At 36.8% G+C, this 18,612-nt stretch overlaps 1 protein-coding gene across 5 annotated transcripts in view; it reads right to left on the bottom strand.

Moving 5' to 3' along the window:
• Positions 1–18,612, bottom strand: part of prkag2a (protein kinase, AMP-activated, gamma 2 non-catalytic subunit a) — a 72,890-nt gene that overhangs the window by 14,914 nt on the left and 39,364 nt on the right. For 4 of the 5 annotated variants that reach the window (XR_007927799.1, XM_051881502.1, XM_051881501.1 and 1 more), the window contains 3 exons: positions 15,644–15,695; positions 6,005–6,114; positions 1,115–1,196 (listed from right to left, as the gene is read on the bottom strand). Coding sequence is in view for 4 of the 5 variants with exons in the window: in XM_051881502.1 (XP_051737462.1) it covers positions 1,115–1,196; positions 6,005–6,114; positions 15,644–15,695 (244 nt within the window). In the remaining variant the exon portion in view is untranslated. Of the gene's footprint in view, positions 1–1,114; positions 1,197–6,004; positions 6,115–15,643; positions 15,696–15,906; positions 16,162–18,612 lie in introns of those variants that run through there. The other variant, XM_051881505.1, reaches the window with a different exon arrangement.

Here is an 18,612-nt window from a genome sequence, read left to right as displayed (position 1 = left end):
TGGTAGAATTTAGATTTCTGGGTAAATAATTCCTTTAAAGACAACAGGATATCAAAAACATTTTTGTTTTTTTTTTTGGAAAGAAATTCATTTTTTTATTCAGCAAGGATGCAGTAAACTGATCAAAAGTGACAGTAAAGACTTTTATACATTGTTACAAAAAAAATAAAAAAAATAAATGCTGTTCTTTTGAACTTTCTATTCATCAAAGAATCCTGAAAAAAAATGTATCATCATCACAAAAGAATATAAAGCAGCACTGTTTTCAACATTAATAATAAGAAATGTTTCTTGAGCAGCAAATCATTATATTAGAATGATTTCTGAAGGATCATGTGAAACTGAAGACTGGAGTAACGATGCTGAAAATTCAGCTTTGTACCACAGGAATAAATTACATTTTAAAATACACTAAAATAGAAATGAGCTATTTTAAATTGTAATAATATTTCACAGTATTACTGTTTTTACTCTATTTTTGATCAAATAAATGCAGCCTTGTTGGGCATAAGAAACTTCTTTCAAAAACATAAAAAAAAACCTTACCGACCCCAACATTTGCAGAACGGTATTTTAAATATAAATAAATACCGAGTGTGTCATTTCTGCCACATTATTTCTTTGAAAGCCCTGAATGTTTCCTCCTCACTGCTAATTCTGCTTAACTCATAGAATCCATTATTTCACTTCTAGTGGAGCCGGAGGCAAATGCTGAGACTCTGGTCAGCACACGCTTCTATTTTGAGCGGGTTTTGTCATGGTAACAGATAAGACTCTAAATCAGAGGAGTGCTGAGTGCTGTGGAGGGTGACAGGAAGGATCATCTCAAGTCTGAATCTCTTCTAGGGCCACAGAGATCTGGATGTATATGTTACACTCCCTTAGAGAGTCTGCCAAAGAGCAGCTTCACTTACAACCCTCGTTTTAAGAAGCCGTAGATAAGGAAAACGCTCTTGGAAACTGATAAGACGACAGTAACCAAAGGGTACTAAGAATTTCAATACCTTTAAGAGCTTTTACCATTAAAGATCAGGCGCTTGTTCTTTCAAAAGCGGTCCCTGTTACTCTTATCAAAATGTGATGGTTTTTGTACTCATTATTATAACATACTCACCCACAAAACTTTGTTTCTTGGTCTCCCACAGAGGGGCTGCTCGGACCCCATTGGCCACCAAGGCAAAAAAGGCCTTTTTAACCTAAACAGAAAAGGACAAAAACTTATTTTATGTTACATCTCAAATCAATTTTTTCCACACCAATAAGCAGTGACAGGTAGAGGGCGCTGTTTGCTCCAAGCATCTCAGATTAAATGGAATAAATATTCTTTACCTCCAAAGGTGTGTCCAAGTATGCAGTATGCACACAAGTATGGAGTCTAATCACACCTTTGAAGACCCTACACATATACACAATGGATTTCAACCAAACCCATTCATTCCCTGTCTAAGCATTCAGCCACAGGCAAAAAAAACAAAAGGGATAGTTGACCCAAAAATGAAAATTCTGCCATCACTTACTCACCCTCAAGTTGTTCCAAACATGTATGAATTTCTTTCTGCTGAACACAAAAGAAGATATTTTGAAGATGAAGAATGTTGGTAACCAAACAGTTGATGGGCCCCATTGGTTTCCATAGTTTTTTTTTTCCCCCACATAGTACTATGGAAGTCAATGAACCCCATCAACTGTTTGGTTACCAACATTCTTTTAAATATCTTCTTTTGTGTTTAGCAGAAGAAAGAAATTCATACAGGTTTGGAACAACTGGGTGAGTAAATGATGACAGAATTTTAATTTTGGGGGGGAAATTTGACACATTTCATATAGGAAATTGACAGATATTTCTTTTTATACAGCAATACAGATGATTTCAAATGCCTAAGTGTCCAATAAACAATATCCTGAACCAGTTTTTAATTATTATTGACACAATAATATCATATGCATTGTGGGTAGTTTAATAATAGTGTTAAATCAAAATACTACAAATAATACTACACAATAGCAACAGTAATAATACTACTATTAATACAACTACTTATTGTTATTATAATCATATAATCATTTCATATAATAATAATAATAATAATAATAATAATAACCCTAATGCATTTAACAATATTACTAGTACTAATTTGAATAATAGCAATAATATTAATATTATTACTACAGCAATTATTATTATTAATATTATTACAATACCAATAATGCATATAATAATAATGATAATAGTAATAATAATAATAATAATAATAATAATAATAATATTAATAAGAAGAATAAGAATTAAAATATCCACAATGCATTTAACAATACTACTACTACTACTACTACTACTAATAATCTATCACCACAAATGCACTTATTTTCATTTTTGTTTTGGGTTAATATTAATTGATATTAATATTATTGTTAATATTAATGAATGCCTATTATTTAAAAATGTAATGATCTAAATAATGAATAAATTAATTTACTTAATATACTAATATGAATATCTATGAAAAAAAAAATTATATATATATAGTTCAAACCAATTATCTCTAAGCAACTAAATTCTGAAGCTATTTTAATGATATACACACACAAGTCTTGGCACGCAAAGAAGGGGCCACATTTTGATGCATGAATTCTTCCCTTATCTTTAAGCATGCATATCTCATGCATATTAACCTGAGGTGAGTGACCAGGCCTGTATGAACCTGTAGAGTGAATACTTCATTCCAAGCCCTTCACAAATCTTTGTTCTACACTTCGGCTGGCATGCCATTGATTACAACAGGCATACATCCAAATCCTAAATGACCAGAAACCACATGTAATCCTGTGGAACTCTTCTACCAAAAATGTTGTAATCATTAGTACTAGCTAAAGGCATCTGCAAAGCCTTTCTCGTCTTGGAATAAATTCCACCAAGGAGGATTTGGGCGGGCCGATCCTTTCAAACACTGTAGATACTGCCATGGAGCTAAACAAAGCATTAATCATGGCGTCTCACAGGCATTATTAAATAAATAATGTGAGCCTCTTTTCTCCCTCCTTGGGTGATGTTCCAGCCCAATCTGAGATTATTAAACATTAATCGAGTCATGGCAAGGAACATAATGAGACGTTCCTCAAGGCTGGCCCTTCTGGTGCATGGAAACTGTTCTGAACTGGGTGGTAGGGCTTGACGGCTAGTATATCACTGCTATGAGTCAATGATCAAGAACATAGGCTTGGATCTCCTGTCCAAAACAATCCCACTGCTGCCGGCAGTGCGAAGACCATTCATCTAGGATTCATCATCAAATATTTACACATATTGACGTATTGACCCTGTGGGTCCCTGCGCCTCTACTGAACATTACAAGCAGACCACACTGATGCTGATGGAGGGGTTTATGACAGCATGTGCAATACTGGATAAGACTGGAAACATATGTGCTGATCACACAGTATGTGACATGTGTAAAGCGCTGTGTGGACTCTACTGGGAGAACAGCAGACAAAAACATCAATATATGGTATAACAAACCACTGGGGAAAGAAACAAGACAGATCAACATAGAAAGACAGACAGTTAGGCCCTGTTTACACCTGGTATTATGATGCGTTTGGACGATCGGATCACAAGTGGACAAGAGAGACACATATGTGTTTACACCTGATGTTTTAATCCATCTCTTTTGTCCATTTTCAACCACTTCTGTCCTGATTTCTTCGAGGAGGGTCTATGGGCAGGTAAATGTATGGGTTTTTTCAGATCTTTTGATCTAATGGACAAAAATAAGCTCAGGCAATTTACATATGAACGTGCCCGGAGACAACGGAAAAACATACGGAGAGCATCAGCTTTCGTTTCTGCCCTGATAGCCGCAAGACAACACTGAACACTGGGTGTGTTAGAAATCAGGAATGGTGAGAGAACATTGTGCTTGGTACATTTTTCATCTTCAAACCAAACTTGTGTCTTCAGCCGACAAAGTTTAAATCCCGTATGGCTAGAGTGCTTCCCATAATGTTTGCGCATTAAGTTAGTAGGCGGAGAGTAGGCATCTTTTGTGGCTTCTCGACCACGAGCATCTACACCACGCAAGCAATGTGTTTTCCACTACCTCTGGAAGTGGTCATAAGTGGACAAGCTCAAAACGTTTTACACCCCGTTTACACCTGTATTTATTGTCACCCACTTGTGATCCGAAACGCATCTTAATAACAGGTGTAAACATGACCTTAGAGATAAACAAAGTAGCAGGATTATAGAAATAAAACTGCCTCTTTTCTAAAAGCTGCAGCATTTTAATTGGCTTAGAAGCCATGTGACCACAAGCATCGACTCTTCAAAAAGACTTTAATGATAATAACAGCGTTTGGATTATTTTTAAAACATTCATGCACTAACAGATGAAACAGAGATGGAATACAGATTGAAAATGATCAAATAAAATATCTCAAGTTGGGATGCAGAGTATATTGATCAGTATCGGTTACCTGCCGATATTAGATATTTTTACATTTATCAATATCAGATGATATAGAATATTTAATTGTGCATGCTCATTTCTCCTATTTTTACATTTATTTTACATTTGCCGTCATCTCATTTTAATAAGATTAATAAATGTAACAAAACTGTTAAATATAACATTTAGCAAATCCCAAAATTAATATCCCTTTTCTTACTGTATATTATAATATTGTGATGCCTAAAATCACTAGTAGAATTAAAAAAAAGACCATTTTAATCTTTTATATCTTATTTATTTAGATAAAATAATGGGACTAATATTTTCTTTTTCTTCGCCTTTATGACAAAAAAAAAAAAAAAATCAGACAAAATCATTCCACAAGGTTCGTACAGATCCTGTAAAGGCCGGAACACACCAAGCCGACGCCGACGAACTAGTGGCGACGAAAGCAGACTGCGGGGTTGGCTCACGTCGGCAGTGTCTGTGTCCAAAGTTGCCCTGACACACCAAACCGACGCTCGACACCCGACGGCCAAGTAGCACGTCATTCTGCGCCTGCGCAAGATGCAATGCATTTGCGTACCAGCAGGTGGCAGTAGCTGAACGGCCAATCAGAATGATCAGATGGCCCGACGGACCGACGAGCTCTGACGCCGATTCAACATTTCGAATCGGCCAAAAAAAAAGCAGACGAGGACCAACTAAAGCCGACGGTGCGGAACACAATGAGAAAACTTAGTCGGCCGACGAACAAAAACTGCCCGACGGCCGACCGTCGGCTTGGTGTGTTCCGGCCTTAAAATGAAATTCCAGGACTTTCAAGGACTTTCAAGCACTACTTCTGGTTTTCAAGGACTACAATCAGAGAGCTCACTAATCAAACAATATCTTTATTATCTTTCAAATTCTAAAAAAGGTAAATTGATAAATAAAAATAAACTAATAAAACAAAATGGTACAAATAAAGTGCAGCACATGCAATGACTGTGGTAACTTTAACCAATGAAACTATATTACGACAAAGATATCGCTTTCCTTATTCAAACTGATTTTTTCCCCTCATGAATATATGATTGACCTGAAAAAAAACTGTATAATATACTTGGATATTTATATAAGCATTAGCACGCTTATAGCCCAATATCAATATAGCATTAATTTTGCACGAAATGATTGTTTTATCGATAAAATTAAACACTAATTTCACATATTTTGTCTTTCAATAATTCAAGCACTTTTCAAGTACCTTTTCATAAATATGGCTGTTTTCCAGGACTTAAATTTCAAAAAGTCAATTCAAGTACTTCGAGCACTTTAAGCACCTTGTACGAACCCTGATTCCATTATTCAATCTAAACGAATGACTAAAGAATTATTTGACATGCCATCTTAATGAGAATGTTTTTTTTAACAAGAATAGTGAGATGAGCGAAAAAAAATGGTGAAGATTATTTTGTACTTTTTTCATCAACTTTGAGGAATGAGTATTTTGTAAGTCATGGATAACATGTCTGACAGATTTTTCATTTGTAACAAACATCTAGAGCACTTACCTGCAGCGTTGTGTCAAAGACCACTAGCTTGGAGCTGGTAGGTACGATGTCATAGCACTTATGCAACTTCATAAAACGCATGTAAATGTCGCTCTCGGATTGTTCAACAGCTGTAAAGACACCAATAAACGAAAACACAGTCAATCTGAGAGCAAAGTGAGATGTAAGTACATGTCAATAAGTTGTTGTTAAGCACTAACATACTCCTAGAAGGCTGAGTAATTGATGCATTCATAATCAAAGAGTGTTTTATTATTTAAATCAATTAATAAACATTAAGCGGCACAAGCTTTGAAATACCAATATTCCTTACTCAGTGTACAAAGAGAAAAGATTGCTGAATATAGCTGTTGTGATAAAATGCATGAAATTAAACATTTTCCTACACATTTTAAAAGATCTCACATTCAATGTTTTATCATCTGGCAATTTTCTGATTGCTTAGGCCGCATTTACACTGCAGGTCTTGATGCCCAATTCTGATTTGTTGACTATATCTGTTTTTTTTTTTGATGACCATCTTCTTTTAAAAGTGACCCATATCCGATATCTGCATTTACACTTGGCAAAACAACCCGAGATAGACATACTGACCCAGAAAAGCTTAGGCTGAAAAGGAAGTAAAAACAGCACAATCTGCAATGAACACAGACAAAATGATAATACAAGCTTTTGCTTTCCGCACCATCTTTAAAGTTCAGCAAACATTGGTCTCTTAGGCGGAGAAAAAACAGGAGAGCCCTAGTTGCAGCCTGGGCATTGAAAAGAGTCATGCGATCACGGCTGGTGTCCACATGAGTTGACGTCATTCGCCACCATTGCTTTTTCAATGACGTACGACTTGCATTGACGGGAATATCCGATCTGTCCACTTACATGGCAAACGCAAATGCGCGTATCCGATTCATATCAGATTTATTTCGGCAAATGAATGTTGCCTGAAGCCGATCTGAGAATATCGGAATTCATGTGCTTTTTTTCCACGTTTGTGGGTCATATCCAATCTGTGCCACATGGGAGGAAAAAATTTGGAATTGGGTCACTTGAACCATGTAACAGTCTTAAAACAGGGGTTTTTACTTTGTGATGTCAAGGGCCCAATAGGATCCACTTATTAGGGACACCTTTCCTAAAATATAAATGGCATCTATATATTTTAATGTAAAATTTAATGTAAAACTCACTTATAATATATAGTGTCAAAATATTAAGTGTCATATTAAAAAGATAACATGTACATTAAATTTAATAATAATAATATATTATTGTTGTTATAAGTGTCATATAAAGACAACATGTGTGTTAAATATAATAATAATGCTAATAATAATCATTTATTACTATTATTGTTGTATTTAATGTAGCTATAAGTAATATTTGTAATATAATACTTCATTTATACTGTAAAGAAAATATTAAAGTGTCATTAAAAAGACAACATGTACAATTATTATTATTTAAATTTATTTATTTATTTTTATTTTGCTATTGCTTTTATATTGCTAAATTATTCAAAAATTATCTGGAAAATCCCTAGCAAACACCACACACACACACACACACACACACACACACACTCACACTCACACTCACACACAAAAGACTAGTAGATCTGGCGGGCATGACACAAATGGGTGACATGAACTCACTGAACTGTGGACTCTGATGTCTCTCTCTTGTTGTTCCTTTTAGCAGCATCCGGCCTAATGTTGCCAGTTGCCATGGTAATTCTTACAGTAGTATTCTTAGACACTGAACTGTTTCTTCAGCAGCTGTCTAGACTAAAAACAACACTGAAAGCTTTTGTCACAAGACTGTAGTTGCAGTCTAAGATTTCTTAGGGCGTTTCAACAAACATTGATCAAAAAACCTAGTAGAAGAAGAAGCTCTTCAGTAACGTCGTCTGCTTTGTGTTCATAAACAATTAATTGACAGTTTCCACCTAGAATCTGCTTTGAGAAAGTTAACATCTGATCCACAACACTGTCCAGCTACGGTGTATTTTCAGTAAGTGATCGACCTCAATAGTTCTTTCACTATATTGGGCCACAAAAAGCAGACAGTACAATGCGTGTTGACTCACTCATGCGGTGAGCTTAATAAAAGGTGTTTAAAGTATTTCTCACCTTCGCTTTAGCTCAGCGCAGTTTAACACTACTGGCTACTGTCAAAGAAGCTAGCATTAGCTCATGGAAACAATTAAAATAGAACAGACCAGCTGCTACTGCTCTGGAGAAAACTTTACTGAGTGGACTTGAGAAATAAAAGCAGAAAAGGTTGCAGCTGAGAGAATGTGTACTTTTTGATAATTTTAATAAGCTAAGACAACATGAAGTGTAAATAAAAAAAAACTATGCAAAGAGTGAAAACACTGACTGTGGCGCTTAAAAAAAAAATAGAAACTATTTGAGCATCCAGAAAGGTCTGACATGGCAACAGGCTCAACCAATGAAGTGAGTTTGGGGCGGGACTATCTATAGAGTGCAACAATGCCCGCCCACTTTTTCAGCGGCCTTGGTTCTGGAAGTATTTCGGATTTTTAAAATGTCTTTGTTAAAGAGATAGTTCACCCAAAAATGAAAATTTGATGTTTATCTGCATACCCCCAGTAACTCTTATAGATGGAGTTCCCATTGACATGCATTATATGAGTGACAGACGGCAACGGATGGAGTTAAAAATCATCATTTGTGTTCTACTGAAGAAACAAAGTCACCTCCATCTTGGATGCCCTGGGGGCAAGCAGATAAACATCAAATTTTCATTTTTGGGTGAACTATCCCTTTAAAGGTAAAGTAGGTGATCTGGGAAATGCTAACATTAGCCTGCTAGCATCGAAAGCATATGATCCCACCCTTCCTGCAAATTGCTGTCCAAAGCCACGCCTCCTCCAAAACACATGAACGCGCACACACACAGTTGCTCTCGGCAAAGCGTCACAAGAGACGGCGGTAAACTACCTCATGTCTCAAAGCACATAAAATTATAATAATAATAATAAACATAAAAAAAACTTACTGTGCGTTCACACTGCCGCCGGCGAGAGCGTCAAAATTCGCCTTGGCTGCCATGCCAACAACGCTGTAATGTGCGTTCAAACCACCGCTGGCGGGAGGTTTAAAGTAAGTGACAAGTTGTGGCAACCAATTGGAATCCTCTCAAGCGAGGACCTCTACATTCCGATTGGTTGGCGCTGAACCCCGTCATAGCTCATTACCATAAAGTTGACCTGACTTCAACTCTCCTCGATGCTCTCACCGTCCAAGACGTGCCGCGCCGCTCTCGCCGGAGCTCGCCGCTGGCTCGCATTGAAAATGAATGACTTCCTGTCACTTTGACGCTCTTGCTGGTGTGAATGCACGGTTAGAGAGTTTGTACCTGACTGCTGCAGATTCATTTTGGTGTTGATACTGTTAACATGGAAACTCATAAATCCGAGTCTGAGGACGTCAACAGCTCCGGTTAGAACGTCACAGGTTGCCATCTCTTAATTACGGTAGTTATGGTGAGAACGCAGCATAAGCTTGTTGTTTTGATTTGGCAGGAACTGTAAAAGGTGGCTGCTGTTTGCGGTGCTCCGTGACTGACGTCTGTCTACTCATAAACTCTGCATAGCATGAAACGCGCTGATTACGCATGATGTCTGTGTGAACAGGGTGCGCAAGGGTATGTAAAAACATACGTTGACAGGCAGGTAGGACATCGTATTATTTCATTCGGACTGAATATAATAACTGGATGAACATTTTATGGTCCTACGCCTTCCACAGATGATATATATTTACAAAAATACATTTAGACCGTTTAGACCATATCAGGATATGAGGAGACTTTCTACCAGTACCAGGCGTTCTTCTTCTACGAGGGGGTTTGGCGTCACGGCATTTGTTTCCAGGCGGACCATTAAAGAACGCAACACACACGTCTCCCGGACATCCTGTAGAATTCAACCAACCAGATGACGACTTTGATACTCCTGAAGTGTTTCCAGATAAGTGTGCCATTTGCATCAGACGTTCAGCCAACGGTCCGTGGGCGTGACGTCTGAGGCTGAGACTAATTACAATATTACAACCTTTGATTTGAAACAAAAAAGTATTTGAGATTTAGACAATAGTATAAGACTTTGTACTAAACAGCCTCAATGAGGGAAAGAACTACAATCCAATGAAGCATTGCAAATGACAATCAAAATAAAAATGATGGATAAATATAAAACTATTGTTTTAAAGAAATTAATTATTTGTATATAAACAATATATTTTAATCTATTGCATATACTGATTACATTTGCAGTGCTTCATGGTAACTGGCGGGTGTTAAAGAGTTCTTTTGCAGAATCATGGGTAATGTAGTTTTTACGCTGTTAAACATGATAATTTAAAAAACAAGTTATATGGGGGTTGTGTCATTATTTTTTCTTTATACTTCATTATGAGAACAACAATACACCCATTTTAGTGCGGGATTTGTGATAATCATAATTTATACAAAAAAACTTAAAAAAAAAAAAAAAAATTAATTATCCACAAATAAGCCCAAACAAATGACAAAAGAAAAGCTACTCAGAAAGACTGAGTGTTTGGTCTACCAGAACCAGAGGCATGACACTTTGGCTGATGTCCACCGTGGCTATTCAAAGAACTGAATTACTGCAGAATGAATCTTTTGTTTGTTGAAAACATTCTAGTTTTCACATGCTATTAGAGCAGCCACGCTGGAACGCTCCATAACCGCATACTCCAAACCAATGCCTTCAGACATCATTTAATGAAGCCGCTTCAAAAACGAGCACATGCTATTAATACTTCAAAAAGCATGCTGCTCTGTGCATGTCTTCACATGGCATTTGATAGGCTGCAAATTCTAAGATATTATTCATTATTACATGATTCATTAAAACATGATTTTAAAGGATTGGGTCACTCAAAAATCACTCTTTTTTGTGTAATAGAGTGCGCTTTTTCAGCGGTGTTGGAAGTAATTTTTCCATTAATTTCTCCCATACAGATTGAAAAAAAAGTGAAAGTATAAAAATAAAACTGAAAGTATAAAAATAAAAGCTAATTATAATAAATACTATAATAGCTAATATTAATAAATACTATAATAGTATATAAACAATACTAAAATAACACTGGTTTGTGTGAAAACAGAGACCAGTTTACTGAGTGAAGTTGATAGATACTCAAAAGAAAGATTCATTCAAAAATCTGACATTGCTGCTCCTCATGAACGTGCCAAGAAGAGCTTGGGTAGATTTTTTAATTCAGTGCCCCAGTACAGAATAGTGCACCCCAACACAAACTCATCTAAAAACTAATCTAAAAATCTAATCAACACAAACTAATCTAAAACCCCAAGCCTGGGGTTTTACAGTACAGACAGAGATAGATATCTGTTTGCATGCTAACATGAAGTGTGGGAGAAGTTTTAGAGAACTTCACTGTCACCGGTGGTGCCTTAGGTAAAACCCTCAAACCTCAGCATGAGAGTGCAGATCTGCAGCTTGCACAACCTGCTCTTCTGGAAGGTGTCTGCTCTGTTTTCACTGAAAGGTACAACAGCTGAAAGAACAGCAGCAAAAGCCTTTATAAATAATGGCAAGGCCAATGCCAGATCAGTGTGGTATGCTCGCCTCATATTGCTGGGAAAACCTTGCCGGAGGCGAAAGCACTTCAGAGGAAAATGTCCACTATGAAAACAGTTTCAGGCCGGTTCATAGCCTTCGCACAGCATTCCTTGTTAAGTCTAGTTATGATTATGGGATTGATTCCTTATAAAACTGCAGCCATAAGCTACTTAAAAAAAAAATTAACTCAGGTATCACATTAATAAAAAACATTCTTCATTATGCTTTAAAAACAAAGCAGCACCAAAAAGCAGTCCCTCCAGGATTTCGCGATTCTGCGATTGCTGAATTTATCGCAAAATCAAGTAAACTCCGCAGTAATCAGAGGAGCTTGCATTTTTTCTTAATTGCTGCAGATTTTGGGCTTAGACACGTCCCGTGACGTCATCGCAACATGCATGTTTGAGCTGCGCAGCTCGGACCAATAATAGACAATGCTGGAGTTCAGAGCAGCGGGCCGATCTCGATCACACAACAACATTTCTACACGTGCGCTGAGAAGAAACCGCTTGAATTCATCGCAGAATTAATTTCATCACTGTGAAACCTTGTGAGAAGCGTTCGCATTCGTTCTCTGTTAAACCACAGTTATCAGATCAAACTGTGCCGCTGTGGACACTGTTTGATCTGATATGATATCTGATATTTGATCTGACATCTGTGGTTTAACAGAGAATTCTGCGACGAATTTAACCTAAATGCTTCTCACAAGATTTCACAGCGATGTTATTAATTCTGTGGTGAATTCAAGCGGTTTCTTCCCAGCGCATGTGTAATCTGGAAACCATAAGAAACATTGTGACGCTAACAGAAATAACTTGTGGCAGAAATGGTCTAATGTTTTCAAGTGCTTTTAAGTGCTTCACACTTTTCCCAGCACTTCAAAGCTTTAAATATTTCCCAGTTTGAATGTTACTTTTAATGTGATGTCCAAAACATTATTTGTTCATACTTCATAGTTTGTCCCCATTTGTAAAACTAAAGGTTTCACGATGTAGGAAAGCAAACACTTATTTAGAAATAAAAAAGAATAAATTACCACTGCAGTAGATGCTGCAGAGGAGCACGTATTGGCTTATTAGCCATTTCCACACCCTAGTATATATTTTTTATATTTATTATATAAAAAAAAAAGTTAATATTATCTGCATCTCAACTCAAGCTCAGTGCTTTTCTGTCAGTCCTCACAGCACTGCAAAATCAGGGGCTGGTGCCACCTTAGAACTTAAAGGGTTAGTTCACACAAAAATTAAAATTCTGTCATTAATTACTCACCCTCATGTCATTCCACACCCGTAAGACCTTCGTTCATCTTCGGAACACAAATTAAGATATTTTTGATAAAATCCAATGGCTCAGTGAGGCCTGCATTGACAGCAAGTTAATTTACACTTTCAGTGCCCAGAAAGCTACTAAAAACATATTTAAAACAGTTCATGTGACTACAGTGGTTCAACATTAATGTTATGAAGCGACGAGACGTCATAAGTTACATCATAAGTGTTTCGAAACGTTTCGAAATTTCAATGTTTCACCACTGGGGGCGATGATCTCTGTGAAAGCATGAAAACATGCTGTAAATATTGCCGCAAATTTTGAGAAAAGCCGCCACAAATTCAGTCATTTTAGGCCGCAAAAATCAGAAAAAAGTCCTGTGAAATCCTGGAAGGACTGAAAAAGAAATATGTATATATATATATATATATATATATATATATATTAGCGCTGTCAAATCGATTAATCGCACTTAATCGAATCTAACATAAAAGTTTGCGTTTACATAATATATGTGTGTGTATATTATTAAATATATATATATATATATATATATATATATATATATATATATATATATGGATGTGCGTGGATGTGTGCATATACTGTATACACAGACATATATATAATATATAAATTACACACACATATAATGTAAACAAACTGTTGTTAGATGCAATTAATTGCGATTAATCGATTTGACAGCACTAATATATACTATATGTAAGCAATAAGGTACTCGAGGCTGTGCTGTATCGGGAATAATTCACAGCTGGGCGTTGTTAAGCATGACGCGAAGCGGAGTGCCTGCAACCCCTTCAGCTGGGACTTATTCATGATACAGCACTAGCCTCGAGTACCTTATTGCTTTTATAAACTGGTTACCACACAATACAAATATTAAAGCCAGAAATATGTAACAATGCAACTTTCTTGAAGTAAACTCTTACAAGCCAAACTCTTAAAAGCCTTCCTTCCACTGGAAAAAATAGTCCCTGACCGTGAACAGCAACAGAAGTTACATTATTACGCCATTAGATGGCGGCAAAGACTGTCTTCATGAGTGTGCCAGTCAGTAGCGAAGACTTTTACATTGAAAAGACTGAATTGCTGTGAACACGGAACAAGATGCAACTGACAAATGCTTTGACTAGCGCTGTCAGTCACGGGAAAACCCCTTAACTGTTAAAAGGACAAGATAATACATCAGACATTTAAACTGATTTTTTATTATAAACAGGACTGACCTGAAGGAAAATGCTCAATCTAAATGCAGACAATAAACTCGCTCACTCGATCTCTTTCTCACAATACTCTTCTACATAATACAGCAAGCTTCAATGAACAATATCAATTGAGAACAAACAGTTTACGTTGCTAAGAGTGGTTGCTAAGGGTGTTGTGTAGTGATACACAGAACCGTTGGGTGAAGCGGTCATAGCCGTGTTTTATCGTGAATAAAACAGCTATTGACCAATCAGAATCAAGGACAGGAACTAACCGTTTTATAAATATACATATATATATTCATATATATATATATATATATATATATATATATATATACATACATTTACATTCTTACAAAACATTTCTATTTCAAATAAATGTTGTTCTTTTTAACTTTCAATTCATCAAAGAATTCTGAAAAAAAAAAAAAAAAAAAGTATCACGGTTTCCACAAAAAATATTCTATTATTAACATTGATAATAATAAGAAATTTTTCTTGAGCAGCAAATCAGCATATTAGAATGATTTCTGAAAGGTCATGTGACACTGAAGACTGGAGTATTGATGCTAAAATTCAGCTTTGCCATCACAGGAATACATTACAGTTTATTCAATATATTCAAATAGAAAACAGTTATTTTAAACTCAAATAATATTTCACAATATTACTGTTTTTTGATCAAGCAAATGCAGACTTGAGGTGAGCTTAAGAGACTTAAATATTAAAAATATTAAAAAATACTTCAAAAATATTAAAAAATTAAAAAAATTAAAACATACTTTATTTAAATTATTTTATTGAAAATGTAGTATATTTTATTTCAATATACATATAAAACTACAAAACTCTCTCTCTCTCTCTCTCTCTCTCTATATATATATATGCAATAATGAGGGGTAAATTTGACCAGTGGCTGGTGAGCAAAAAAGATAAATTTCTTATCCTACATCAGATTAAATGGTTGTGCTGGTGCATAATTAAAGACTGACTGGGTTTCCCTACTTCAAACATTCACATGGTTTAAGTGATCAATATCTGTAACTGCAAAAGGAATAAACATAACTGGGCATTAGCCTCACCCCTGAGGGAGTCCTTGACATGGGTGAGACGTCTCCAGCCAATAGCATCATCTGACGCATCTACACCCAACAGGTTAGAAATGACGAATGGGGATCCCGATACATTACTGGGATCTCCAGTGATTCCTACTACCAAACAGCTGGACTTGAAATCGACACCTTGTATAAAAACGCCATATTCCACTGATGCGCCAGAAATGGCCAGGTGACGAAAGGCAAATCAGCATCGCTTGATTATACGCGGGTTAGATTCTGAATGAGATTAAAATAGACTATCCCTCTAAGTGCGAGGAATAAATAAGTCAGCAAAGAACATCACAATGTCAAGACAAGCGAAGCTGCTGAGCCAGCCGGTTCAGAAAACGAAGTCATATCGCAACAATCACGACGCGAGAGGCGTATATTTACCAAAGAGGCTTACCTTCATCTTCGAGGTCGAGTTTCTCCAGCATGTCTTCGGATAAACCGTGGACCTGGGGACAGAGTGACAAAGTCAAGAACAGACGAGGCGATCTCAGGCTGCCCTCCCGTCGCGCCGTCCACACACATACACACACTGGCAGACAGACGGTGAGGAGACCGGTGAGATCGGAAGTTGGCTGTCAGAGTTTAATAAAGATACAGTAGATAATAAACGGCAGCAACGCAAACCGAACTGGTTCGGGGGGGAACTACACTAGGTACTCATGTTTTCGGATCCATCGGTCCTTGTAGGGACAGTCGGTGTTTGCAGGCGTGCTCCGATTGTGTACTCGTACATCCAATGTGAAGTCAGTGATGAGAGACCCTCCCCCTCCGGCTTTTTGCAAATGGACTGTTCCAGTTTGCTGCAGACTGCAGTCGCGAGCCGCCAACGGTCTGACAGGGAGTGTTTTAAATCAACTATTACTCATTTCTTGTTGTGAGCAGTAGACAATGTGCGAATATAAAAGCGAGTGGAGCCAGGTTGTCCAAACTGGCTGCCTGGTGGGTGGGGATTTTGATTCATCCGAGTGAATTGAATCTTTTGAATCTGTTCACCAAAAAGATTCATTCACTGATTCATACAGTGACTCTTTCTGCAGGTTAATTTAAAGTTTACGCCAAAGGTCTCAAAACACTGATTTGTTCAGTAAAGGAGGTATATGTTCAACCAATGAAATGCTCCGCCACAGCCCCGTCTAAGAAGTTATTTGTTCGTGATATGAATCAGTGCATAGAAGACGATTCACCGAACTAAAAGATTCGTTCAACAGCATTGATTTGTTCATAAACGAATCACTAGTTGTTTAAAGGGTTAGGTTCACCCCCAAATTAAAATTCTGTCATTAATTACTCACGCTCATGTCGTTCCACACCTGTAAGACCTTTGTTTATCTTCAGAACACAAAGTAAGATATTTTTGATGAAATCTGAGAGGTATCTGACTCCTCCTTTCCTTGACAGCAATTTAACCACCATTTTCAAAGCCTAGAAAGGTACTTAAGTCATCGTTAAAATAGTCGACGTGACTACAGTGGTTCAAACGACGAGAATACTTTTTGTGCACAAAAACAAAACAAAAATAATGACTTTATTCAACAATATCTTCTCTTCTGTGTCATTTTCGTACACGAACCTTGAAAGCAGTGGTTTAATGGCTGTCTATTCTACGAGTCATATACCTCTCAGATTTAATCAAAAATATCTTTTTAATTTGTGTTCCGAAGATGAACGAAGGTTTTATGGGTGTGGAACGACATAAGGGTGAGTAATTAATGACAGAATTTTCATTTGAATCAAAAGATTCAATTAATCTGTAAAAATACACAGTATGTTCATGAGGAGGGGAGGTAAATTATAATTTATTTTAAAGAAACATTTAAAAAATATATATTAAGTTTTCCTCACCACAACTTTCCACACATCATATTGGGGAATTTCCCTTCTAATGGGCATGAAAAGGAACTTGTATTTGTACACATCTTGTCTATGTGTCCAAATTTAAATTAGCACTATCTGCAATGTACAGAATGATTGTCCATGCAAATATTGCGTTTAGTGCAGCGCTACTTGTGTCGTGCCCATCTGGCCATGACACTCTTTCTTGACCTTTTGCGTATTTTTCCATCTTTGTCCCCTTAACGGCCCCTCCTTAGACCTATAGAGGACCTAAACCTATAGAGGAGGTCCAGCTCCATTACTAGATATTTTACACAACTGGTTTTGGCCTTTTTTAGAGAGACATCTGGCATGGAGGGTAATTAAAATGAAATGTGCCCAAATTCCTGCCAGATGAATCAGTGGGTGTGTCTGAATTAACTTAAGCCCTTGTGAGAAAAACAACCTCCCCATGAATATAAGTAAACAAACACATAACGGCCGTGAGAAAAATGTTAGTTTACAAATCTGGGGAATTACAAGTAATGGGAAAGTTAAAAAAAAAAAAAAATAGCTCAAAGTGTTAGACCTTGACAGAGAGTGAGAGGTGTTTATTTAACAGACAGCAGTGAACACTGAAGGTGTCTGACCAGCAGTGATTCTGTTCATCCGTATTGACCCATATGAGACCCACACTCATCACATGGCAATGGATCAATGGTACACAATATGAGAATTGCTGAAATTGTGGATTTTCATGGGTTGTTAAAAGATAAACAGACATTAAAGGGTTAGTTCACCCAAAAATGAAAATAATGTAATTTATTACTCACCCTCATGCCGTTCCACACCCGTAAGACCTTCGTTAATCTTCGGAACGCAAATTAAGATATTTTTGATGAAATCTGATGGCTCAGTGAGGCCTGCATAGCCAGCAATGACATTTCCTCTCTCAAGATCCATTAAAATATGTTTTTAGTACATTAATGGATCTTGAGAGAGGAAGTGTCATTGCTGGTTATGCAGGCCTCACTGATCCATCAGATTTCATCAAAATTATCTTAATTTATGTTCCGAAGATGAACGAAGGTCTTACGGGTATGGAACGGCATGAGGGTGAGTAATAAATGACATTATTTTCATTTTTTGATGAACTAACCCTTTAGTGCATTGCAATGTATGGAAGATTTTTAGGGGCTAATTCACAAAATTGTTGCGGCATTAAATTAAGTCATTATTATTTACTATCATCCATCTTTTCAGCTCAAACAAGCCTCCTTTCGATGTAAATTTGTCTCAAGTCATTATCTCTATGAAAACAGTGGTTTTACACACAGATACACATGTATGTACAGTAAGTGAATGAGACCCAAAGTGTGAGAGGAGTAAAGGCAACGCACATACAAAGTTGATTACACATCTGCGGAGTGCAGCCTTGGACCTCTGCTTAGATTAGCGGGCAGGAGGCAAGGACAACAGCATTGCAGATGGTGACTGCTGTATTGATTTTGGCTTGTGAACGTGATAAACGGTCAGTGGGTTGAGTCGTAA

Source organism: Ctenopharyngodon idella, chromosome 23 (assembly GCF_019924925.1).
Source record: "Ctenopharyngodon idella isolate HZGC_01 chromosome 23, HZGC01, whole genome shotgun sequence".
Classification (NCBI taxonomy): Eukaryota; Metazoa; Chordata; class Actinopteri; order Cypriniformes; family Xenocyprididae; genus Ctenopharyngodon; species Ctenopharyngodon idella.
The sequence above is the reverse complement of the archived record's forward strand: the minus strand, read 5'-3'. Positions and strand labels throughout refer to the sequence as shown.